At 38.1% G+C, this 27,752-nt stretch overlaps 1 protein-coding gene across 1 annotated transcript in view; it reads right to left on the bottom strand.

Annotated features, from left to right (window-relative positions):
• The window catches only part of Ac76E (adenylate cyclase type 2 Ac76E), a 182,774-nt gene that overhangs the window by 135,555 nt on the left and 19,467 nt on the right, over positions 1–27,752 (bottom strand). Inside the window, exons 2-3 of the mRNA XM_069503085.1 lie at positions 10,277–10,312; positions 2,888–3,033 (exon numbers count right to left, since the gene is read on the bottom strand). Of these exons, the coding sequence (XP_069359186.1) occupies positions 2,888–3,033; positions 10,277–10,312 (182 nt within the window). The remainder of the gene's footprint in view (positions 1–2,887; positions 3,034–10,276; positions 10,313–27,752) is intronic.

Below are 27,752 nucleotides of genomic sequence, written 5' to 3'. Positions count from 1 at the left end.
CTGATGTCATCCGTCCACCTAGTGGGGCCTGGGGGTCTTCCAACGCTGCGTCTTCCGGTGCGAGGTCGCCATTCCAGCACCTTGGGACCCTAACGTCTATCGTTTGTACGAACTATGTGCCCTGCCCATTGCCACTACAGCTTCGCAACTCGTTGAGCTATGTCGGTTACTGTAGTTCTCCTACGGATCTCCTCATTTCTGCTTTGATCACGTAGAGAAACTCCGCACATAGCTCTCTCCATCGCCCGCTGAGTGACTCTGAGCTTTCTTATGAGGCCCATAGTTAGCGTCCATGTCTCGGATCCATATGTTATCACTGGCAACACGCCACGCCAGGGAGAAAGCGTACCTACCATGCAGTATGACCTAAGTATACCTAAGTCATTTAGGATATTGAAATGATCTGCCTAGACATTTCAATTTTTCAAATTTCAAATTCGACGACCTCCCTGGCGCAGTGGTAAGCGCTGTGGTCTTATTAGTGGGAGGTCCGGGTTCGATTCCTGGCAGGGATTTGGAATTTTATAATTTCTAAATTGCTGGTCTGGTCTGGTGGGAGGCTTCGGCCGTGGCTAGTTACCACCCTACCGGCAAAGCCGTACCGCCAAGCGATTTAGCGTTCCGGTACGATGCCGTGTAGAAACCAAAGGGGCTTGGGTTTATTAAAAACTGCCATACCCGTTCCAGGTTAGCCCGCTACCATCTTAGACTGCATCGTCACTTACCACCAGGTGAGATTGCAGTCAAGGGCTAACCTGTATCTGAATAAAAAAAAAAAACAAACATTAAGTACAATACTGCATAGTACCTACTTATATCTCTCACATATTACATTATGCACACCTATAATTAAACGGACCAAGTCCACTTTAGCGTTTACTGTTAATTAATTGAACCAATTAGGTGAAACCTAACTCACTCAAAGGCCGCTTTGACATCTTATTACCGTTCAGTTTAGTGCCTAACGTCCATAGCAGAGTGAACTAGAGTGAGGAATTTCTCCGCTTGATCCTGAATCGACTACATGATTGTATATTATGGACTGAGAGCCAGGGTATGCCAGACCTTCATCATTTATAAATCGACGCGTCGCGGTTGAGTCTCAACCACGACGCGTGCGCGAACTGAGTGGGTACTGACTTTAGGTAAAACTTAGGTATGGCTATAGTACCGATACTACGTTCATGAAGACAATATTATTTATCTACTTACTAAACCAATAACACATCGACACATAAATTTTGTTGTAAATCAACTAAACAGTATTTTGATGGAATGTGAAAGAACTTCACACTTGCGATAAATATTTTATTATAAAAAGTGTATTCTAAAAGTTCACAATTATTCACTATATAAATATTATGATACTATAAATATAATAATACTCATACTTCTATCAGCCTATCATATTCGCTCACTCGACTCGTTATAATCCATGCAGAAATTGGCTTTGTTCCTAATTTACATTGTTTCAGATTTTAAATGTATGCGATGCGATGAGCATATTAAAATATGTAAATAAATAATTTACATATTTCAATAAGTATGTAAGACAATTAGTATAAGCTGGGGACGGGTCCTAATGTCGCAACGTGCTGTTAGGACCAATGTTCGGTGGGGGTATCCGGTGCTTATAAAAACAAACACCAAGTTTTATAAACACCCCTTTTATTAGGGTTCCGTACCTCAAAAGGAAAAAAGGAACCCTTATAAAATGACATCGTTGTCTGTCTGTATGTCTGTCTGTCTGTCCGTCTGTCTGTCGTGTCTGTCACGAAAACCTAAACGAGTAAAGGAGTGGACTGAAAACCGAAAGGTCGACGGTTCAAACCCCGCCCTTTGTACTATTGTCGTACCTACTCCTGGTACAAGCCTGACGCTTAGTTGGAGAGGAATGGGGAATATAAGTCTTTAAAAAAAATGAAGAGTTTAGGCCATAGTCCACAACGCTGCACACACATTATTCTAAGTCACACAGCTTTATGAAAAATTCTAAGGCATGCTGGTTTCCGTATGATGTTTTCCTTCACCGTTATGAGGATGATGATGATGATGATAAGTACGAGCAAAATATACACAGTATACACAGTGGGTGTATGTTAAGCAAAGTGCGCCATAAAGCGTAAAGCCTGTCCTAGAAGCTAATCTCATAAACGGGATCGAGTTAGCTTCACGTCTAATATGATCTTGCATGCATCGGATATGCACTATCGCTATTTAGACCTAGTAAATAGTATCTGAAACGATGATAGCCTATAAGTGGTTAAGACGTCCGCCTTCTAATCGGAGGTCAGGGGTTCGATCCCGGGTTAATCCTCTAACTTTTCGGAGTTAAGTGCATTTTAATTAATTAAATTATTACAACACTCAGAAATAAAAGAAGTTAACTTGTATAAATCAACAGGAATTTAATTTCCACATTCATAAGATTATGATGAAGCAAGTAAATCACTCAAAAATACACGGTATAATGCGCGCATGCGGCCCGACAACCGCTTTTATGCATCGCGGCCACTCCTCCCCTCTCCTCTCCTCTCCTCGCCTCGCCTCGCCACGCCTCCTCTCCCCTCTTCTCGCCTCACCTCGCCACTACTCATTCGCTCACTCACTCTCCCGCTCCTCGTGCGTTACAAAATATTACCTGCTTTAACTGTGAAGGAAAACATCGTAAGGACACCTGCATGCCTGAGAGTTCTCCATAATGTTCTCAAAGGTATGTGAAGTCTACCAATCCACACAGGCCAGCGTGGTAGGCTATGGCCAAAACCCTTCTCACTCTGAGAGGAGACCCGTGCGCTGTAGTGAGCTGGTGATGGGTTGATCATGATGATGATTAGAATGGAATTAATATGGATTGATACTGATGGATGGAAACCGCTTCACTTACATGAGCATGTAAGATACACACAGCGAACAGCAGCACCATGCTACAGAGCAATGTAACACAGAGCGCGGACATGAAGAGGGCGTGTTTCAGCCGCACGCAGTATCTTCTGTAGAGGGCCTCCAGTTCCAGCTCTGTGCCCTCCTCCTCTGTGGACAAACGAAAAAAAATTCAATCACTGAGTACCCATATTACAAATGCAAAAGTGTGTTTGTTGGTTGATTTGTTTTGTTGGTTTGTACTTCAATCACGTCGCAACGGAGCAACGGATTGACGTGATTTTTTTGCATTGATATAGTTAAAGACCTGGAGAGTGACACAGGCTACTTTTATCCCGGAAAATCAAAGAATTCCCACGGGATTTTTAAAAACTTAATTCCACGCAGATGAAGTCGCGGGCATCAGCTAGTATTTTATACTTATTCAAAACTACGAATGTTTAGTTACATAACGAACTCGAACTTACTCTTAACTGAAATCAGTTTTGTTTACTTCGACTCGCTGTCTACAACTTTGCGACCGTTGAAGTTACTTCTACCGCTACGATATCGCTACGAAACTTAGCCGAAATCGTATTCTTCTATTCATTTCACGTATAGCGCCTGTTCGTTACCTACGAGGATGTTTGCTTTGAGAAGTTTTGTTGACATTTCGCTGGAAGAACTTTCTCTAGAAGATCTCTTTAAAATAGAGAAAGAAGATTAAAATTAAAGGACTTTGAGCTACACGACCGCGGCTCGCACACTAAACTTTTAAAGGCTATTTTTTTATAAGCTAGCGCTTGGCTGCAATCAGACCTGGTGGCAAGTGATGATGCAGCCTAAGATGGAGCGCGCTTGCCTAGAAGATGCCTATTCACTCTTGACTTGACAGTACCCATATTATGATTGGAGGGGAAAACTGATGCTGGAAGGGTGTTCCAAATCTTAGCGGTTCGAAACAGTAATAATTATACTATGCAGACTATCGTGCTGTAATATTCGTTCTATGATGATGCTACTTATAAGGGATGATCTATGCTAACACTGAATTATTATTGCACCAAGCCGCCTTGTGGCATGCCGGAATGTCGTACTATGTTTCTCCTGGTGTAGATGAAGCTTTAGTAAAACGCACAAGTTTCGTATACTAAAGAAGCGTATTTATGTCTGTCCAGGTAACTAAAAAGATTTTAGTGACTTTCTCTCAGCATTCTGATAAAAGCATTTGCGAGGATAAAAACATCAAAATAAAGCCCCTAAATAAAGCTGATATGACATAATTCTTTTAATGGTGACATTGGAAAAGGTATAAAAATTGTAAATACTTTCGGCTTTTGCTAGATATTTCAGACGCGCTTTGCGATCCTATGCTATGTACCTACTTAATATTAAAAATCCGAAATTGTATACACGGTGGAACATTAATAATAATTAATTCTTTTTAATAATGAATTCTAGCTCCATAAACTACTGCTTTACAAAAAATCATGTCATTTTGTTTCTACAGTACAAGACCCTATTAAATAAATAAATAAAATAAATAAAAAAAACTTTATTCAGCTCACAAAACAAGAAAAAACGAAAAAAAAAGAAAACCAAATATTACAAATTAAAAAAAAAAAATTAAAACTAGGTAAACTTAGAACTACGAGCTCGACAGTTTTAAAAACGAAAATGATGTCTTGTTTGAGCTGAAAAGGCTCTTAAATAAATAAAACCTTTTCGGGGTAGTTTATTCCGTACAAACCCGAAATGAGATTAATGAATCCGCGTACTTACTGGATTAGTTTCAAAGGCTTAGTTTATTATTGAATTAGTTTCTATCCTCGTGAATTGTAAAACAAATAAGTTCTTAATATGATAGGAATCCCTTGGAATATTATATTGTATTAATCCCAAATTAAGAGATGATAATGAGAAGATTTATGCGAATGTATGGAGGCGTTTTTTTTTTTTTTTTAATTAATACCATTGCCACTTTGGGAAGTAGCGGAAGCGGTATGTAACCTGGAAGGGTTATGGAAGTTTCAATAAACCCTTTGGTTTCGGCATCGCACCGGAACGATAAATCGCTTGGCACGGCTGAGATTCTTGAAAGAGATGTCTACCAGTGGAAACAATGAAGGAAGCTAGTATACAACTTAAATGAAGCAAAAATATTGAAGTTCAATTAGATAGATTTAGATTCTATACGTTTTTATCAAGTTCAATAATTGAACTTGTTAAAAACTTGTTGTTGTAGAATCTAAAATGAATGAATGAACAAAAAAATAAATAATAAAAAACATGCTTGCTTACACACTGGCATATTTTGGTAATGAAAATTAAACGATCTAACCTATCGTCCAAGGAAAATTCGGCCCAGCAGAATCGAGATTTTTTATCTAATCTAAGGCTTTGAACTTGGGCAGGTTATTTTTTGTCATATTAGATGAAACGTGTGATAATGTCATTTACCTTACAAGCTGGTTTTTTTATATCTGTAAAATTTTATATCTGTACTCGTGAAACACCACAAACAAAAACCCTACTTGACCATGTATCAACTAATCTCAAGGGTCACCAGTTTCACATGGCCTTTATTGAATCCTCAATGTCAGACCACAAACAGATATACTTCGAAATAGATAAATATGAACCAGAACCAAAACGAAAAATAGAATATGAAACTATTGATTATGGTAAACTCAATGAAATTGTAGAAATTAATAGCAACGAAAATATCAACTACGACTACTTTGAAAATAAATTAACACAAACTATTCAGCAATGCAAAATCAAAAAAACTAAAATACTTAACCCTCCAAAACAGGACTGGGTAAATAAGAGCATAATACATAAAATAAATCAAAAAAACATACTTTGGAAACAGCATATAAGCAACCCGAAAGATGAAGATATTGAGAAAAAACTCGTAAAAGAAAGAAAAACAGTTTCAGAGGAAATACAAACTATGAAAAGTAATTACTATTACAAAAAATTCTCTGCATGTAACAAGAAACCAAAAAAGATGTGGGACCTAATAGATAGCTTAACAAACAATAAGATAAGAGAAGTATCAATACCAGCTAAACTGAAAAAAGGGGATAAGGAATTAAAAGATGGACAGGAAATTTGTGAATATTTTAATGATTTTTTTTCGACTGTTGGTTTATTGCTAGCAGAGGCTATTCAAACAAAGTACCATGATAACAAAATTTATACTAATGCAACACCTACCGATATCAATCCTAATTTTGGCCTCAGTAAATTAAATTTTACTACAACAAAAGAAATCATTGAAATAATAAATAACTTAGATGTTAATACGAGTTCTGGAATCGATTGCATAAATACTAAAGTTATAAAATCCATTAAAAACTCTATAGCTGACGAACTTACTAGGTGCGTAAATACCTGTTTAGAAAATGGTAGTTTTCCTGCGTCTCTCAAAATAGCTAAAGTGACACCTATTTATAAATCTGGAACAAAAACAGATCCTAGCAACTATCGACCCATTTCTGTACTCCCAGTATTGTCCAAAATTTTTGAGAAAATTATTTACAATCGGCTAGAATCCTACTTGAACTCCATTGATTATTTATATCCCAAACAATACGGATTTAGATCGAAATCCAATACACTGTCTGCTACTGTTGACTTAGTAACTAAAATAAAAAATAATATAGACGCCAGGAAAATAGCCCTAGGCATATTCATAGATCTAAAAAAAGCTTTCGACACGGTTAGCCACAAAATTCTACTGAACAAATTAAAAGATATAGGCATCACCAATAACGCTCACAAAATTTTTGAATCCTACTTAACTGATCGTTTTCAAATAGTGAAGATTGGTGAATACCAAAGCAAACATAAATTAATAACTTATGGAGTTCCTCAGGGCTCGATTCTTGGATCTATATTATTTCTGATCTACATAAACAATATAAGTAAACTTGGACTAAAAGGAGAACTGTCGTTGTATGCCGATGATACCACCTTGTTTTATTATGGAAATAAAATTGAAGACATAATTCAGGACGCCCAAAATGATCTTAACTTACTTAATGTCTGGTTTCAATGTAATTTGCTGACCCTTAATGTAAACAAAACCCACTATGTAATATTTGCAGCTAAAAATAAAAAAATTAACGACTTTGAACCACTTAAAATAAATAATATTACTATTAGTAGGTCAGATTGCGAAAAATATTTGGGTCTAACTTTAGATAATAAGCTTACATGGAAACCACACATTAAAAATATTAAAACAAAATTAATATCTCTAACTGGAGCCCTTCGTGGTATTGTACGCTGCTTACCCCATAAAGTTCGTTATTTAATCTATAACTCCCTTATAAAACCCCACTTAGATTATCTAATCCAAGTCTGGGGATCAGCCGCTATTACTAATCTTAAAGTACTACAAACGGCACAAAATAAATTGATTAAAGTTTTATTCAATTATGATTTCTTAACATCAACAGAAAAAATATATAAAGAAACTAAATTAATGAATATAACTAATACTTACAAATATTACACTTGTATCTTAATCCGAAAACTACTATCAAAAGAAATACATTAAGTAATTAGATAAGGCTAGCTTTAAGTTTTATTGTATTAAAAAAAAAAAAAAAACATAACTAATAAAAAAAAAAAAAAAAAAAAAAAGAAATACATTCAAATATAACCTTCACAATTAAAAATAAATATCCTCAATTACAACGATTAAGAAGTGCCAACAATATAATCTTACGCCCACCAAGGACTAATTATGGTAAACGAAATATTACTTTTGAAAGTGCTCAATTGTATAATAAACTTCCTAAAAATATTAAAGATTGCAAAAGTGTAAACATTTTTAAAAAACTACTCAAAGCCCATTTTAGCAGTAAAACTTAAACATAAATAATCTTATGAAATTAATTGCTAACTTATCAAGTAGAAACAATATTTTTTGTTGCCACATCTAGTAACCAGTTTTGAATGAATCTATGTAATCTTTGCAGTGAATCAGCCGTGGCTCGCGTCGTCCGTCGATCGACCCGCGATGCGTCGGTATAATTTTGTTATGATGGTGCTTTAAAATTTTAAAACTACCTACTAGTGTAATTATTATAAAATAATATCATACTTAACATGTACCTACTAGAAATTAGAAATGTATATAACCTATGATTACCTACTCAACCTATTTTAATTCGGTACCTAGTACCTACCATGTATTCACTGTGCGCTTTAAGATACAATTTTGTAACCCACTTTTTAATAGCCTGTAAGTTCCATGTAAGTGGAAATTTCTTTATGGAACAATAAATGTCTTAAACCAGAAACCAGAAAATTAGCAGGACTTCGAATGCTACTTACAACAACCTTGTATAATCGGAAATGACATTGAGGTATAGAGTGTGACCGGTCGACATGGCAATCAGGGTATGAGGTCGGGGGACGCGCTATCCCGCACGGGGTTGGTGCGGGGGCTTGGTGGTACATGACTTTTGAGTCCACCAATCACAACAAAGCATTCTCCCTTGTCCCCCGCCAACATTTAATGATTTTATTTTCATGCCAAACCTTGTATAAACGCAGGATGGTATGTTATTACCACAGAGGATTCAACCTCAAGAGTACGCACTCTTGAGGTTGAATTCTCTGTGGTAATAACATACCATCCTTAACCTGCATACTCTTCTATAAATCCTGAAAATTCGGAATGCGCGTGGCCAGCACTAGACTGAAGTTTCGAGCTGATGGTATATTTTTATTTCGGCTGACGTCAAAATTACGTCAATTCGATTATAATGAGACATGGTTCCAGCGCAATAGCAATTTGCGGGACTTATACTATGCATAATTTTCACTCTAGGGCGTCTCTCGTTCATACTCTTCAGGGCTTTTTATCCACAAATACTTGGAAACTGTCCAAAGTTATGTAGTGGTGGAATATTTCTATTTCAATTTGTAGGCCATTGAGCTCGCTAACGGAATTTATTTATTTTAATAATAATTGTTTTATATTATTCTCATACATTTAAATAGAACTATAGATGATGCCCGCGACTTACAAATTTAGTTTTTTAATACGTTGGAAACTCATTGATTTTTAGGGTTCCGTACCTACCTCAAAAGGAAAAATGAAACCCTTATAGGATAACTTTATTGTCTGTCTGTTTGTCAAGAAACCTATAACCGTTGACCTAGAATCATGAAATTTGGCAAACAAACGTAGCTTAGCCTATGTCCTTCTCTGGATACAAGCTATCTCAGCGTCAAAAACGGTTAAACAGATGGGCCGTGAAAAGCTAGAAGACAGGCAGACAGACAAACTTTCGCATTTATAACATTAGTATGGATTATTATCCATAGGTACGAATAGATACAGACCTCAGGATCAGAACCCCTTACTTACAAGATTAGTAGATTACTAGCTTATGCTCGCGACTTCGTCCGCGTGGACTACACAAATTTCAAACCCCTATTTCACCTCCTTAGGGGTTGAATGTTCAAAAACCCTTTCTTAGTGGATGCCTACGTCATAATAGCTATATGCATGCCATATTTCAGCCCGATCCGTCCAGTAGTTTGAGCTGTGCGTTGATAGATCAGTCAGTCACCTTTTCCTTTTATATGTTTAGATTTACTTAGAGAGGAAGTCAAAACGTCCTTCTAACGAGGCCTAGATACGAAAACAGAAGTGTATACCGAAACAGGTTAAAAAATACCATACACCGGAACATGATTTCAATCGCCTTAATGTCTTTCTGAGTCGTAAATGGCGACATTTGTAATAAAGGAGCGGTCATTAATTCATGAAGGCACGCCTTTGGTTTGACAATTGACGCTAGGAGGCGCCGTTATAGCCTAGTGGTTAAGACGTCCGCCTCCCAATCGAGAGGACGAGGGTTCGATCCCGGGCATGAACGAAAGAAAAACGTTTATTTTTAAAGCTGTGCCACACATTACCAGTTAAACCTACGGGTTAGGTTAGTCATGTGTGGCACAACTCGAAAAAAGGTCCCGACTCAGCATAAACTATACTTATGTCTTGCACAATTACAAAACAGTGCTGGTTTTAAGTAGGAACCCCGATTCGGGTGGCGCCACGGAATTCTTTTTAACTGTACCTACTTATCTGCCTCTAAATTTTCGGAGTTATGTGTGTTTTAACTATTAAGCGATAAAAATATTATCATTTGCTTTGACGGCGACGGAAACATCGTAAGGAATTTATAATTTATAAATTTTCCCTGGTCTAGGTCGGGAGGCTTCGGCCATGGCTAGTTACCGCCCAAAGCCAAAGCCGTGGTGCCAAGCGATTTAGCGTTCCGATACGATGCCGTGTAGAAACTAAAGGGTTACGGGTTTAATAAAAACTGCCATACCCCTTCCAGGTTAGCCCGCTTCCATCTAAGACTGCATCATCACTTACCACCAGGTGAGATTGCAATCAAGGGGTAACTTGTATCTGAATGACAATAAAAAAAAAGTTATTAAGTATTCAAATAAAGAACAAACAATTTTTTTTGTGTAAAGGGCAAGAATAATTATAACATTCTACAGCCATTAAATATGTAATGATTTGTTAATAATCATCATCATGCTCAACCCATCGCCGGCTCACTACAGAACACGGGTCTCTTCTCAAAGTGAGAACGGTTTTGGCCATAGTCTACCACGCAGGCCATGTGCGGATTAGTAGACTTCACACATCTTTGAGACCCTTATGGAGAACTCTCAGGTATGCAGGTTTCCTCACGATGTTTTCCTTAACCGTTAAAGCAAGTGATATTTAATTACTTAAAACGCACATAACTCCGAAAAGTAAAGGTGCGTGCCCCCGACCTCCGATTAGAAGATGGACGTCCTAACCACTAGGCTACCACAGCTTAAGCTTGGTAGTAAAATTTGTTTTTATTCCAGTGTGTGTTGTATACTCTTTGTTGGTGTTAATTGACTCTCTGGCGACTGAAAAAATCGACGCTCGCTAACGAACTATAAAGTCAAACGGACCGAATAATAGGTATTGAGTGCAGGGTTAAGTAATTTTTAACGTGTTCAGGGTTCCGCATCCAAAGGGTGGCAACTACGGGACCCTATTACTTAGGCTGAGATCTATAGAGCGCACTTTGACTTTGCTCAGACTGAAGATTGAGTTAAAACGAGACAGATTTATGTGAGAGATATACATCTGTCTCGTTTAAGTCAGCGTGCGTTCTCTAGATCTCACCCTGATGCCGAAATCTATAGCGCGCACTTTGACTTTGCTCTGACTTAAGTTTCAGTTCTGTTATGCAGAAATAAAATAAAAATCTGTTTTAGAATGTACAGGTAAAGCCCTTTCATATGATACCCCACTTGGTATACTTAGTTATTTTACTTTGAAAATTGAAATCACAAATTCAAGGTTTTCGGATTTTTCCTTTGCTTGTGCAATAAGCCTACCTGCCAAATTTCATGATTCTAGGTCAACGGGTACGGTACCTTATGGATTTTCTTGACAGACACGACAGACGGACAGACAACGAAGTGATCTTATAAGGGATTCTTTTTCCTTTTGAAGTACGGAACGCTAAAAATAATATTATGTGTTATGTCTTGTACGATGGTACGGAACCTTTCGTGTGCAATGCAAGTCTCGCACTTTGCGGATTTTTTAACGTTTTAAAAGCAGTCGTGACTCGTGATTCGTGACCATGAGCACAAAAACACGCTAAAACAGAGTTTAGCTTCAGAATATAATAATTAATCTCGTGTAATAAAACTGTAATTAAAGGGGATGCCCCATTTATGTAAAACAAGCTTATGCTCGCGACTTCGTCCGCGTGGACTACACAAATTTCAAACTCCTATTTCACCCCCTTAGGGGTTGAATTGTCAAAAATCCGTTCTTAGCGGATGCCTACGTCATAATGGCTATCTGCATGCCAAATTTCAGCCCGACCCGTCCAATAGTTTGAGCTGTGCGTTGATAGATCAGTCAGTCAGTCACCTTTTCCTTTTATATATTTAGAAGTATAATTAGGCATATTTGGTAAAATACCGTTCAAACGCGAGTCAGTCTCGTCCATCCAGGGTTCCGTAGTTAGGTAACCATAGGTACTACCTAGTATATCATAAGATAAAATTTTTTGGTTCATTCCTGATTTCTAAAAAACTGTGCTAGTAAGGGACTTTGTCTAATTTTGCCATAAACCTCAACTTATTTTTTTTTCAGATTTTCACTTTGGAGATAAGGGGAGGACTTTTGTAATTGTTTCGTCATGTAAGTCCAAAATTAAGAGTGTAATAATAACATTTTTTGAATTCTTTCATTTGCAGTGTAAAGTTGGGCATTGCATTTATATTATTTTATTTTAAAACTATTCCCAAGTAAATAGCAGTTACTGAAATAAAAACTCTGGGAGGGATAGGTAGTCAGATGGACGGACGATGAGTTCTTTTTTTACCATTTTGGCACCCTGAAAATTGTTATCAAAACGAAGTAATAATTTTTCTTTTTTTCTGACTTCTAGTACCACACAATGTATAAAAATGAATTATGTGTATAGTTAATTAGATAATATTAATTTTTGTTGAAGGTTTGTATTATTTAAAAATTAATGTAGTAATTTTAGTAGATACAATTTAATAATACGTGATAATGATGTTTTTCACCCCATGTTACAATTCCAAGGAAAGTCGTAGATTTTTCTTAAATCGTAGACTTTTGCACTTTTGTCTATTTAACGAAAACTGAGAGTTAATTTAGCGTTTTTGAAAACCCGAATTAATGCGGATAAATTTCACCAGTTGTTTTTCTAACCTCTCGATTTGATATTGAAGACTTCGTTCGCTTGGATGTAGACTTTTGAAAATCCCGTGGGAACTCTTCAATTTTAAGGAATAGAAATAAGTATCCTTCGAACTGTTCCTGCTTTATTGGAAGGGCATGATAAGGCTATAAGGTTTTGTTTTAAAAAAAAACACTTCCTGAAAAGTTCCTAATTCGGACAAGAGTGCGGAGCGGGCTTAAAACGACTCAATACACATGTTTCATTGACTCTTCACTTTGACACTGCAATAGTCTCCCAAGGTGAAAATAGTAATTAATGAATGTAACGAACGACTTTGGCAGACGACCAACTTGAGTTACCGTTAATTCTGTCCATCATAACCTTTAATTCAAACGATTAGAGTTTAAATTCGTGTGAATTTATGTTTATTAGTTTTGCTAGTGGTAATAGCTGTATTGTTTGGCTCAGTTGACTGCGATTAATTGTTTTGATATTACGTTTATTTCCTCGTACCTTTTATAGGGGGTTTTAGTAGTCAATTATATGATTTTTAGTTCACAGGGTTAAGGTACAAGGATACATTAAAATAACACTTGTACCTTATATAGGGGGTTTAGTGGTGATATGTTTTTTAGGGTTCCGTATCCAAAGGGTAAAACGGGACCCTATTACTAAGACTCCGCTGTCCATCCATCTGTCTATCAGTCACCAGGCTGTATCTCATGAACCTTGATAGTTAGACAGTTGAAATTTTCAGAGATGATGTATTTCTGTTGCCGCTTTAACAACAAATATTAAAAAACAGAATAAAAGAAATATTTAAAAGGGGCTCCCATACAACAAACGTGAATTTTTTGTTCGTTTTTCTTGATATTGATAACGGCATCAGGTAGACGCTTGAAATATTCACAGAATATTTAGTTATGTCATCATCATCATCATGATCAACCCATAACCGGCTCACTACAGAGCACGGGTCTCCTCTTAGAGTGAGAAGGGTTTTGGCCATAGTCTACCACGCTGGCCATGTGCGGATTAGACTTAGAGTAGACTTCACACACCTTTGAGAACATTATGGAGAACTCTCAGGCATGCAGGTTTCACATGGTGCACATATAACTCCGAAAAGTTAGAGGTGCGTGCCCGGGATCAAACCCCCGACCTCCGATTAGAAGGCGGACGTCCTAACCACTAGGCTATCACAGCTTCTTTATCAGCAGCTTTAGTTATGTATTCAGTTTAAAAATAAATAATTAAATTAAAATAAAACAAATATTTAAGGGGGGCTTCCATACAACAAACGTGATTTTTAGCCGTTTTTTATAGATAATGGTACAGAACCCTTCGTGCGCGAGTCCGAATCGCACTTGGCCGGTTTTAAGAAGTACGGATTGCCTGACAGAGATCATTTAAGTGATACGATCGCCCTTTGTTTTAATTGTTTCTTGTAGGTACTTATTTTAATAAGATGTCGATGTGCTGCTTACACATTTACTCGATTTAATTTGATCAGCTAGGTGATTCTCTAACTCAGTGTCTAACACTAATCGATAGCCACCGAGGTTGGTTGGTTCTATATTTCTGCTTCATTGGGTGACATTAAAATATTTTTTCGTAGAAATCCTTCAACGGATTAAAAAATGAGCTCAGCTCGGTGGCTATCGTTCAGTGTTAGAAACTGAGTTAGCGAATCACCCTGCTGATGTGACAATCGTCATTTATATAGGTAATGGTCAAATTTAGCTTAGTCGACACCGAATTTCACAACTTTCTTACCTCTTCAAAATCTAGCGTGAAAATCCGCATGCGAAAATTCTGTTCAACCTTTAATCCTAGAAAGTTACAAACTTGAATTTTTATTCAATCAACATCGTCAATAATCATGTCTCTTAATTAATTATTTCGTTGACTTAATTTCTGCCTAATGAGTATTTGTACTCAAAATTAAACACTCTTAGATTAGATAAAATGTATTGTTATGTAATCATGCCCCTTTTATTACTTTATTAATGTTATATAATATATTATAATAATATCTAGATAAAAATTTATATGGTCCATATAACAGCCCTCATTTCCCTGCGGCTAAAATATAAATGTGCTGATAGACTTGAGCATTCACTTGTAACAGAACATCGAGCATTCGCCGTTTTCATTTTTGTCGAACTGAACAACGAGCCGAGCCAAGCATATTGCTACGAACATCTTGAGAATTCTAGCGAACGCTCTATTCGATGCTCGTCAATTCTTCATGAAGATGTCACACTGGAGAGCAACAGGGGTGCGGGGAAGTACGTCGCAGAGCGGCGGGGCGCGGAACGATGGCAGAAGCTTGGCTCGGCAAAAAGCTCCAAGCAAATCAGCCCCCCAATTGTGTAAGAATAACCATTTCATGGCTATCGCAATCGTCAAGAGATTCTGCCCTTTGATTGGTTGATTCGCTGTTTACATTTTTTCACAGCCAATCAAAGGGCAGCATTCTTGACGATTGCGATAGCCATGAAATGGTTATTCTTACACAATTGGGGGGCTGCTTGCTAGAATGCTCGCCAGAACGCTCGATAGAATGCTCGCTAAAATGTTCTCGTATTTTTCTGTGATGTAACATTCGCACGAATGCTCATTACTAGTGAATGCTCAAGTCTATCAGCACCTTTACAGTGTTATTATATTGCAAGGAAAAGACGATCAGATGAAAATACAAAATAACTGGTCAAGTGCGTATCCATATCAAACTATGAGGGTTCCTTTTTTACTACGGAATCTTAAAAAACGACGTAAGTACTTAAACTTAGGTGTTTTTATGAATAAATAGAATAAAAGTTAAACGGTACGTTCCATACTCTTCCTATGGTATGCATTTTATTGACCTCTACGCATATGCTACGGTGTAGAGCTTTCTCTACGAAAAACCGATTGCAAATAAAAACATTAACAAGGTTACATTACATTAGAATTCAAATATTCTGTAATGTTCTGTAGACTATAATAAGGCTATACCTTAACATGAATTTAATATGCTAATGAAATAAATTATTCATAACAAAAATTAATTTGTACAGCCACAAATTTTATTACTGTTTGCCTAAGACTTTGTCCACGTGAATTTTTTTTTCATTGGTACATCTTATTATTATTCAGATACAAGTTAGCTCTTGGCTGCAATCTCACCTGGTGGTAAGTGATGATGCAGTCTAAGATGGAAGCGGGCTAACCTGGAAGGGGTAAAAGTTTTTATTAAGCCCATGCCCGTTTCTACACGGCATCATACCGGAACGCTAAATCGCTTGGCGGCATGGCTATGCCGGTAGGGTGGTAACTAGCCATGGCCGAAGCCTCCCACCAGACCAAATCATACCAGAAATTAAGAAATTATAAAATTCCAAACCGCTGTCAGGAATCGAAACCGGGACCTCCCATTAATTAGACCACAGTCTTTACCACTGCGCCAGGGAGGTCGTCAAACCTACTAAGCTACTACTTATTTACTTATATATATATATATATATATATTTTCGAAATAATATAGCATATAGCCTATATCCATCTTTAGAATAGAAGCTACCTATGTGATTTCAGGTAAACCTAAGCTAAGCCATAAAAATATAACACACAAATCGATCGTATATTATAACACCATCGCATCTAAAGTGTAAAAAATGACAAGTAAGCATTCACTTATAACCACATAAGCTCTTCAAACATTATCTGTATTCAAGGCTAAAAAACAACTCCTTCGGGTGCATATCGAATAAACCCTAATTACTAGCCAAAGGTTTGTAAAGCCAATGAAAATTTTTAAACGCGATCTTGAACTTTAATCAAAACCTTAATTTACCTTCCATACTTTCTTCGGTGTCCATTTCATCCATTTTTCCTATTATTAAATTAAAAAGAGCCTACTAATGAATACAAAAACATTTTAAATTATAGAAATGTAAACACTTTGTGCTAAAGAAACTTTACGCTCGCGAAGTTTTGGAGGGAATTTGCATACGACAGCACAACCGTCCCCTTCCAGAGTTCGAGACATACTGGCTGGATAGTATGGGGAAAATGCTTTGAATGGAAAACACTTGTGGGAAAACGCTTAATAAAGTTGCAAAGATATTAAAACTGATGTCTAAGCCAAAATGTTAAAAAAAATACTGATTTGTTTAAATAAAATAGGTCTCAATTGGGAACACCGCTGTGCTTTCAGTACAGATGTCTGTGTGGAAAAGAGGTTAATAAATTTCGAATCCACAGATTCTTTTGCCAAAGGAACTTTCGTAGGATATTTAGGCATGGTCTTAACGATACGATTAAAAGGGCTCTTGCCACCATAGATATTCCTGCGCTCATTGAGCCGGCAGGGATTAGTCGGGATGATGGCAAGAGACCTGATGGATTGACGCTATTCCCTGGGAACGGGGACGGGCGCTAATGTGGGACGCAACTTGCGTTAACACATGGGCCCCGTGTCTTAGTGCTAAAAAAAACTACGAGACATTTCACCACGATTAATAGACTCATCTGGTGACAGAAGGGATGGCTCATTTTTTGCGCAATGGATCAGCCTGGCTATCCAGCGCGGAAATGCAGACAGTATTTTTGGCACCATTCCGGGCATGATTAAAAACCGGCCGTATTTTTCGTATTTTTTCGTCATTTTGCAGGATAATTCAAAAACTGTAATACATAAAAATAAATAAAAATCTGTTTTAGAATACACAGGTGAAGACCTTTCATATGATACCCCACTTGATAAAGCTAACTTACTGATTAATTGAAAATACAAATTATTAGTTCATGACCACAATTTAATTTGTTTTGTGTGATGTAAACACAAATTCACGGTTTTCAGATTTTTCCCCGAATTTCTGCTATAAGACGTACCAATACCTGCCAAATTTCATGATTCTAGGTCAACGGTAACCCTGTAGGTTTCTTGACAGACCGACAGACAGACACACAACAAAGTGATCTTATAAAGGTTCCGTTTTTCCTTTTGAGGTACGGAACCCTAAAAATACAGACGATTTCAATATCGTTTCGCACCGGTATGGTATTGTGACGCCTTTCCCTTTGATCTCTATAAACAGAGTTTGAAAGACTACTGTAATACAAGACTATTGTAAAATGTTATTTATTCCCACTAGAATGAGATACCTAACATGTTAAGTGAGATTGCAGTCAAGAGTAACTTATGATCGACTAGCTGACTCGCCCCGGCTTCGCTCGGGTGGAATTTAGAAAATCAAGTTGGGGGTTGAATAAATCCTGAAAATGAATTTGTGGTTACATCTCAAAAAATTAAAATGTGGACATGAACAAATAGGTAATTAGTATTTTCAACTTTCAATGTAAGATTGATATACCACGTGGGGTATCATATGAAAGGGCTTTACCTGTACGTTCTAAAATATATTTTCATTTACTTTTATGCATTATGGTTTTTGATCTGTCGTGCAAAATGTCGAAAAAATACGACTGTAGTACGGAGCCCTCGGCACGCGAGTCTGACTCACACTTGGCCGGTTTTTTAGTTATATACATAGGACGGCAGCGCACACGAATAGACTAAATACCGCCAAACTCTGCTGAGCGAAATACCTACTCAAATTAGCACATAAATTTTTTTTTTTTTTTTTTTATTTTTTTTTTTAATACAATAAAACTTAAGGCTAGCCTTATCTAATTACTATATAAATCATGACCGCGTGGAATGGTGCCAAGAATACTGGCTGCATTTCCGCGCTGGACAGCCAGGCTGATCCGCTGCGCAAAAAATGAGCCAGCCCTTCTGTCACCAGTTGAGGCTATTAATCGCGGTGAAATGTCTCGTAAAAAATTTTTAGCACTAAGACTCCATGGCCCCAGGGTCTCCACGGCAAACGGCACAAAAATGTAACTCTCTATAAGAGAGGCATACTTGCGCCGCTTGCCGTTTTCAGCTGTTTCTGCTGCGGCTCCCGGTCTTGATGCTGTCTTCCTGATATGACACGGGGCCAATGTGTCAACGCAAGTTGCGTCCCACATTAGCGCCCGTCCCCGTTCCCAGGGAACCAGCGTCAATCCATCAGGTCTCTTGCCATCATCCCGACTAATCCCTGCCGGCTCAATGAGCGCAGGAATATTTATGGTGGCAAGAGCTCTTTTAATTGTATCGTTAAGAGAGCCATGCCTAAACAGCCTACCGGAGCTCCTTTGGCAAGAGAGTCCGTGGATTCCAAATTTATCAACCTCTTTTCCACACGGACATCTGTGCTGATGGCACAGTGGTGTTCCCAATCTGAGACCTAGAGCCACACGAAAACTTTCGTTATCTAAAAGTGTGCCGAGATTTTTTTGATGGCAAGGCATGCAGCCAATACCCAGATTCCTTTTCGGATAATGCTAGAAGCCTGGCACGATCTCTGTCACTTGTAAGATTTTGAACCAAATTCGTATGTGTCAGTTGAACCAATGGCAAATCCCAAAGTTTTTGTGTAGTACGTTCCTTCGGGATGTCGACATTGGGACATCTGACCTTCCAACTCTCTAGGGCCTCTGCGGCATAGGTCAATGATGAATTGGATTTGAGAATTTGAGAGCTAAGCTCTTTTATACTATGCACAGAGGACAGAAAAGCCGGAAGAGCTACACTGGAAATTTTCCTCACGCCGATGCCACCGTACTTGACCGGTAAAGTTGCTTGGTTCCAGGAGTGCTCATCAAAAGTTAAATTTAGAATTTGTTCTAGTGTACTTTTAAGGGTGGCATCCATGTTATCGAGTAGTCCATGAAATTTCCAAATTGGGCTCGCGCGGAGAATGTAAATTAATTTAGGTACAAAAAGGCAATATTTTAGGATCGAAAATGCAATGTGAGAATTTAGAGTGCCCAATTTGTCGGTATTAGCCGAAAATGTTCTGACTTTTTGATCCAAGAGTGGTTGTATGGATTCATTATAAAGAGGAGCACCGAGAAGGCAAAGTGAACGTTTATCAAGTATTTTAATATTAGGTGAAATTTCATTGAATAATTCAGAGGCCAATAGAATTCTTTCTTGCGACAGTTTTTCTGTAAAAAACAATTCGCATTTCGAAAAATTAAGTTCTAAACCAATTTTCCCAAACTGTTGCTTAATATGATTAAGATCTTTTAGAACGTCATCCACGTTGCCCCCAATGGTTCCATCATCAAGATACCATATGTTAAATTTAGATGTTAAATTTGAGATATGGTTATGGATCCCTAAGCTGAACAGGGCCGGACCTAAAGGATCCCCCTGCTGAACGCCTACAGAAGACTTAATATCGCTATCTCCAAAGAATAATTTAGAAGCAGAGCTGTAACATTGCCAAACATATGGGTAAATTTCAGGAAGTTGCGTTGAGACTTCTGTCAGCAAAGTTGCCCTGTCCAAAGAATTAAAAGCATTCTTTACATCTACTTTCAGCAGTACCTCAACCTCGCCATTCGTTAAGAAAGTACGAGCCGAATGAACTGCTGCTTCACAACCTCCTTTACTGCCGAATCCAACTTGAATAGGTTGGAATTTATCCTTTAGGGTAGAGACTATGTGACTACACGCTAATTTTGACGCCAAACGGCGAAAAGTACAGCCAACAGCGATGGGACGGATGCCACCATCTTTCTTATTGAAAGCACAAAGCCTCGCGCCATAAAGGAATGGTAGAAAGGATGAATTTACCTCGCCAGATAACATGAAATTACATAGTCTGGTAATGTCGCTCAGTAGCGCCTTGCCGGCGTCCCCAGCAGTAACTCCCACAAGATCCTTAAGATGTTGTGGCGTTATGCCGTCCATGCCACCAGCAGAGCCACTAGAAAACGACATTATCGCAGCGTAAGTTTCTTCATCCTTTATCTGTAAATAAGAAGTGTTAGAAGGTGGATCTGGCAGCACAGAATCGGTATTTGGTAAGGGATGCTTGTCACGTAAGGCTTCCAGCGTTATATCATTGAATGGAGCCAGTGTATCACTAGAAAACAAAATGCGGGCGGCGTTTTTAAGATCCCCATCCATAACCTTGTTTTCCACAATTTTCTTCAAATTGTAATTTTGTGTTCGAAATGAGCAGTCAGGGATAAATTACTTGTGCCCAGTCTCGAACGTAATCTCCATCGACGGCTATTTTTGTTTGATTGTCAGACACAGATGTTAGAAAAATACTTACGAATAAATTGATGGAAAATAATAGGTATCTGTTATGAATCAGTACTCATATTATAAATGTGAAAGTGTGTTTGTTTGTTGGTTTCCTGGTTTATTGGTTTGTTGGTTTGTACTTCAATCACGTCGCAACAAAGCAACTGATTGACGTGATTTTTTGCATGAGTGTAGTTAAAAACCTGGAGAGTGACGTAGGCTACTTTTTATCCCGGGAAATCAAAGAGTTCATATGGGATTTTTAGAAATCTAAATCCACGCGTACAAAGTCTTGGGTATCAGTAAGCTAGTCTTTCTATAATATAAAAATGAATCACTAAATGTGTTGCTCATCGCAAATCTCGAGAACAGCTGAACCAACTTCGCTAATTCTTTTTTTATAATATTCCTTGAAGAACGAGGATGGTTCTTACGGAGAGAAAATTTTAAAAAACTGCTTAGTTCCCACGGGATTTCCAAAAACCTAATTCCACGCGGACGAAGTCGCGGGCATCAGCTAGTAGGTTATAAAGGTCAAAACCTCAATAGCTCAACCGGTATAGGAGTGGACTGAAAACCGAAAGGTCGACGGTTCAAACCCCGCCCGTTGCACTATTGTCGTACCTTAAAAAAAAAGATAATCTTCACAAGAAAATACTTAGATATAATATTTTAAAGAAGCATCTGGTATACTTTTATGATATACTTACTTACTATTTCCCACGACCTCCTCGATGCCTTCATCGGGTGCAGCAGCGGCCATCAGCGCCGAAAGGTTTTTTTTTAACTTTTAATTTAGATTTAGATAGTAGACCTGAGCCTACGCCGTGTTTTTTTACATAGGACGGCACCCTCTGAGGGTGAAGTGGACGCAAAAAATGAAACCTCGTTGTCAGGCAAAAAAAAAAAATTTTAAGTACTTTAGTATCCCCCGTTTAATTAAACTTCAAGACTTTCTCGGCAAAGCTTCTAATAATCAGATTCCTATCAATGACAACCTAAGTACTGATTATAAAAGATAATTCAGAGAGACAGGATTTTTGCTCCCTTGAAGACAGTCCTCGTGTAGGCGTTTGAGCTTTTACTGACTAATTAACTTCTATTTTTACAATGAATCAAGATTGATGAAAGAAATACCGTGTAATATTATGTATGTAAGAAATAGATAGTTACATACGTATCTAAAGTGACCACTTAAAACTAGAACACTAAAATAGGTCACATTCTCAGACCCGGGCGCGTTTGGAACCCTCGTAGCTTTAGTTTTAAGTTGTTCCACGCCTTGCCCACCGTGCACTCGTGACCTCGTGAAATTATCACCACTTTATCATCATCTTACCGTGACCGCGGATTTCAAAATATTGGCATTCGCAACAACCCTGATACCAGTCTTCACAAAAAATATGCCTTGCGATACGTCGCTTCATCTTTCTTAGCTTTAACTTGCGGTAGTATGATTGAAAGGTGAAGGAGGAACCAAGTCAAATATAATAGTTCTTGGACACACTCTCCGAAATATATCTTGTAATGTAGAATATCGATAGACAGGCAACTATGCGCCGATGTTCCAAACTTTGAAGTTTAGAATTAACCCATGCTTTGTCACCAATGTTTTATGTTTTTTGGGGCAAACTCACAGCTAGAAAGGTCTCGTTTCACAACAAAAAGGTTATTCAATGCAGTCCAATTCTAAAATCTAGTAAACAAGAGTTCAAACAAAGCAAGTTTAGATGGGCTATATGAAATTCATCTGCAATTCAAACTTCCCACGCGCGCCGAGCAAGTTTGCGAGTTGATTAAAATTGCATTGCATTTTCAAGCAGTCATAATAAGCTTTGATACTAAGTAACTATAGGGGTTGATAAGCTGTGGTAGCCTAGTGGTTAGGACGTCCGCCTTCCAATCGGAGGTCGGGGGTTCGATCCCGGAGACGCTCTAACTTTTCGGAGTTATGTGCGTTTTTTAGTAAGTAAAATATCACTTGCTCTAACGGTGAAGGAAAACATCGTGAGGAAACCTGCATGCCTGAGAGTTCTCCATAATGTTCTCAAAGGTGTGTGAAGTCTGCCAATCCGCACTTGGCCAGCGTGGTAGACAATGGCCAAAAACCTTCTCACTCTGAGAGGAGACCTGTGCTCTGTAGTGAGCCGGTGATGGGTTGATCATGATGATGATGAGGGGTTGATAGCCTAGTAGTTCGGCCTCGGAGCACCCCTCTAACTTTTCGGAGTCATGTGCGTTAAATATCATGGTGAAGGAAAACATCGTGAAAAAATCTGCAAGCCTGAGAGTTCTCCATAATGTTCTCAAAGGTGTGTGACTTCTACACTTGTTGTGTGTGTTCCACTTGGCTAGCCGTGACTGATGGACAGACATCCATACTTCCATACTATTATTATAAATGCGAAAGTGTGCCTATCTGTCCGTCTGTCTGCTAGCTTTTCACGGCTCATCCCTTCAACCGTTTTTTGACAAAATTTGGTATATAGATAGATTCCATCCCGGGAAAGGATATATGCTACTTTTCATCCCGAATAATAAAGGAGTTCCCACGGGATTTTAAAAACCTTAATCCACGCGGGCGAAGTCGCGGGCATCACCATATTTTATTTTCTTAGACAGATGGGCAAATGCAAAGTCACCCAAATTAAAGGTACCTATATATATGTAGGTACCTACCTACCTAGTCTTGCTTTGGTCAGTCAATAAATTAATATGTATTTTCCATAGATTATTTTATTGGTATCGCTTTGTTTGGTATTTTCCTTTATGACGCGGCATTTCGTCTAAACTGACTATATCTACCTACTTGGGCGGTGTTTAGTAATTTATTGAAAAATATTTTTTTTGTGTCTGCTAGGTTATATTAAGTATTATATTTTTCTATGTTCTGCAAATCACGATTCTTTATTAATAAAATATAATAAATACTAGGTAGGTACATACAACTACAGACTAACTCAACCTACGGTAGCGTATAGACTATAGTTACATTCAAGAAACCAATTACAGAATGTGATTGTCCAACTGCCACACCTCTACCGCTACATTTTACAATTCAATATCACTTTAAAGTTGTGTGTCCGATATAACGACTTTGTTGCTATACTGCTCAATGCTCATTAAGACCACAACTCTGCGATCGATGCGATGTCGGGTCGTGTAAAAATCTACGACGTCGCACAATGCACTGTGCTTTCTGATGCGGTGCCGCACCGTACAAACTTGCGATGCGACGACGTATTCCCGTTCAGTCGGTGTCCACAACTCTCTGTGTGTCATTATGTGATGTGTGTGTTTTTCTTGATGCGTCTTAACGCAAGTAGAAGTTGGATACTTATGTGTAGTGCGGTCCATGGCTCACTAGAAATTGATGGTCAGAGTTTTCTTGTACGATGCCGTAAGCGATGAAATTTTTGAGTTGCGTCAACGCATCGCATTGCGTGTGCAACAATGCACTGTGCTTTCCGATGCGGGATCATTTGCCTTCTCATTTCTAATTCGAACCGCTAGGATATGGAACGCCCTTCCAGAATCAGTTTCCTCTCCAATTTTAATATGGGTACCTTCAAGTCAAGAGTGAATAGGCATCTTCTATACGCAAGCGTGCTCCATCTTTAGCTGCATTGCACTTGTCACCGGGCCTGCCCCCCAATTGTGTAAGAAAAACATATTCATCGTTATCGTAATCGTCATCAAATTCTGCCCTTTGATTGGCTGTGAAAAATGTAAACAGCGAATCAACCAGTCATAGGGCAGAATTTTTTGACGATTACGATAACGATGAATTACGTTTAATCGGGGGGCTGCTTGCAGTCAAGCGCTAGTCTACTTATAAATTTAAAAAAAAACAACAAACAAGTCGCGCCCGTCTCTTACACTATACTACCTTAGCTGACATCTGGCGCTTACGTCCAAGGGCAAGGTACTCAATAACAGCCGGGTTCAGTACATCAGAAGATATATTTACGTTACGTTATAGACAAACTATTTTTGTAACGTTGACATCCGGGCGCTCATGAGTTTAGTTTCGATAAATTAATAAAGTATTGACGCAATATCACACGACGTCGACTACACACGTAAGTAAAGCCGGGTGTGAGATATTAGATAGATACAATATCACACAGTTGCTCATTCTAGTGAGTTATGGTATCAAATTACTGTCAAAAGTCAAAGTCAAATGATTTGTTCAAAATAGGTAATAAATAATTACTCTTTTTGATAGTCAGTTGTTGGATTTGTAAGATATAGTGGTGATAATTATTACGCAAACTTAAAACTAAAGCTACGAGGGTTCCAAACTCGCCCAGGTCTGAGAAGAGCCCAAAACAAACTGTTCATTTTATTCCAGCCAGTAATTTACGGGAAAAGCGTTGATAGCTTAGTGGTTTAGAGTAAATCCCTAAATTTCCCATATTTAGGAGTCCGAGCGCGGGTATAGTAAAATGTCGGAAGAAATTAAGCCGACAGAGCGTTCATCGAAAATTCTGTATTATTCTTATACACCCGTGCGAAGCCGGGAGGGTCGCCAGTGTGTATATAAAGATACATGTATTTTCCATCGTCATTTCAACGTGCAATATGCATGGTCAACGCCAAAATAACATCATGAGTATGTATAACGGATATCTAGTATTAGACTCGCGAGTTGCGGTTGCTATCATATTTATTTTGTTACATACATGATACATCGGCGTGCGATGCATCCGGGGTACATGAACCAAGATGATACATCGTCCGGCCATTAAATCATTGGTTTGATTCGTGCAAAAGGCAATTTCGAATCGTCGTCGTCGTGGCCGAGTCAACCTATAAGCACAGATTGTAGGTACGTACTGTAAGTATCTAAAGTTCCCCGTAAACGGTCAAACATGTTTGTTAAACACGCCGTGAATCAAATTTGCCAAACACGTAGTTTGTTTGACAAACGCAACCGTTCACCTTCAAACATGTTTCACAAACACGCCGTCAATCAAATTTGCAAAACACGTAGTTTGTTTGACAAATGTAGCCATACACCTTCAAGCATGTTTAACAAACACGCCGTTAAACAAATTTGCCAAACACGTAGTCTGTTTGACAAACACGACCGCAGACGATCAAATAATTTGACAAACATGTTTGACCGTTTACGAGGCACTTACGGCGTCCATTGCGGAACATGAACCGTACTGCTAAAACGTAATCCCATACAAATGATAGAGACGAAAATCTCAGTGGGCGTTGACCATTTTGAGGCATTATAATTTATAACCAATCAAACACATTTTTTTAAACGTTCGAAATTCAATTTGAAATTGTTTTCAAAAACATTCGAAATTCAATTATAAAAAACATAGTTTCGTATGTGATTGGTTGGTGACTCAAAATGGGTGGCGCCCACTGTGGTTTTTGTCTCTATCATTTGTATGGGATTACGTAACAGAGAGAGCCTTATACTAACTTCTTCTCGCGGATAAAATAGTCTGGCTAACGAAAGAAGAGATTGGAAAAAAGTGGCTTTAAAAAATATCAGTATGGCAGCTCTGAAATTAGCATGACAGACCTGGAATAACCGAATTTGATAGTATCCTACAGAAATAAAAATAAGTATGTCTAAAGTATCAAATTAGGTTATTCCAGGTCTGTCATATTAATTTTGAGGCTGCCATACTGATATTTTTTTAATTGCCGCGCTTTTTAACCGACTTCCAAAAGGACTGGTTCCCAATTCGGCCCGTTATTTTCCAGTCTCATCTTTCGTTAGCCTGACTCTAGTGCAAAGTTCTGTATAAGTTCTCCTCTATTCTATATAGCAAAAATCCAAGATGTCGGTTAGTAGTTAGTACTTAAGTAGGCACTTCACGAGGAGCGTTTTTCATTATGTCGGCGAGAGTTTTCAACAAGTGGCCAATAAAACTAAACGACTAATAAAAGCTTCTAGAGTTTCATGCTCTTTGGATACTATGGTTAAACTAAACCTCTATTGGCCTACCTACCATGTAAAGCTTATATATAGCTGTGATAGCCTAGTGGTTAGGACGCCCGCCTTGTAAACGGAGGTCGGGGGTTTGATACGGACGTCTAAACTTTTCGGAGTTATGTGCGTTTTAAGTAATCAAATGTCACTTGCTTTAACGGTGAAGGAAAACATCGTGAGGAAACCTGAATACCTGAGAGTTCTCCATAATGTTCTCAAAGGTGTGTGAAGTCTACCAATCCGGACATGGCAAGCGTAGACTATGGCCAAAACCCTTCTCACTCTGAGAGGAGACCAGAGCTCTGTAGTGAGCCGGCGATAGGTTGATCATGATCATGAAAGCTTATATTTATTAAGGTGTTTTTAGGGTTCCGTACCTTAAAAGGAAAAAAGGAACCCTTGTAGGATCACTTGTCGTTGTCTATCTGTCTGTCCGTCTATCGTGTCTGTCAAGAAAATGTATAGGGTACTTCTCGTTGACCTAAAACCATGAAATTAGGTAGGTCTTATAGCATAAGTAAAGGAATAAATCCGAAAACCATGAATTTGTGGTTACATCACAAAAATAATGTTTTGAAAGAGAAAATGGGGATGAAAAATAATCAAAGTCTTCACCAATTTGCTCTATGAAATACTACTGATATCAAAATAAAAAAAATATTATGTCTAAAATGAACGCGATTTCATTGTTTACGGCTTCGACATCGCTGAGTAAGTAAAAGAGGTTTCCAGGTATTTTTCGCAGAGCGGACTTCAACATAATATTGAAAATCATAAAGCCGAAATAATATAATTTCAACATTCCCGAAACTGAAAATAAATCTTGTACAAAAGCCCACCTTTTCTTGTATAATTCTTTATTACTAGTGTGAGGGCAATAAAACTGTCTAGAATACAGCTGTTGTGTACAGTCGCGAACAGAATGTCTGCTGCATCAATCAGAACATTGGTCAGAAACTGGGTCGATTTTCCATAGAACAGGCGAACCGAAGAACAAAACACGTCGTGCGAAAGTTTATCTCTATCTATCGTC

Source organism: Maniola hyperantus, chromosome 14, assembly GCF_902806685.2.
Source record: "Maniola hyperantus chromosome 14, iAphHyp1.2, whole genome shotgun sequence".
Classification (NCBI taxonomy): Eukaryota; Metazoa; Arthropoda; class Insecta; order Lepidoptera; family Nymphalidae; genus Maniola; species Maniola hyperantus.
The sequence above is the reverse complement of the archived record's forward strand: the minus strand, read 5'-3'. Positions and strand labels throughout refer to the sequence as shown.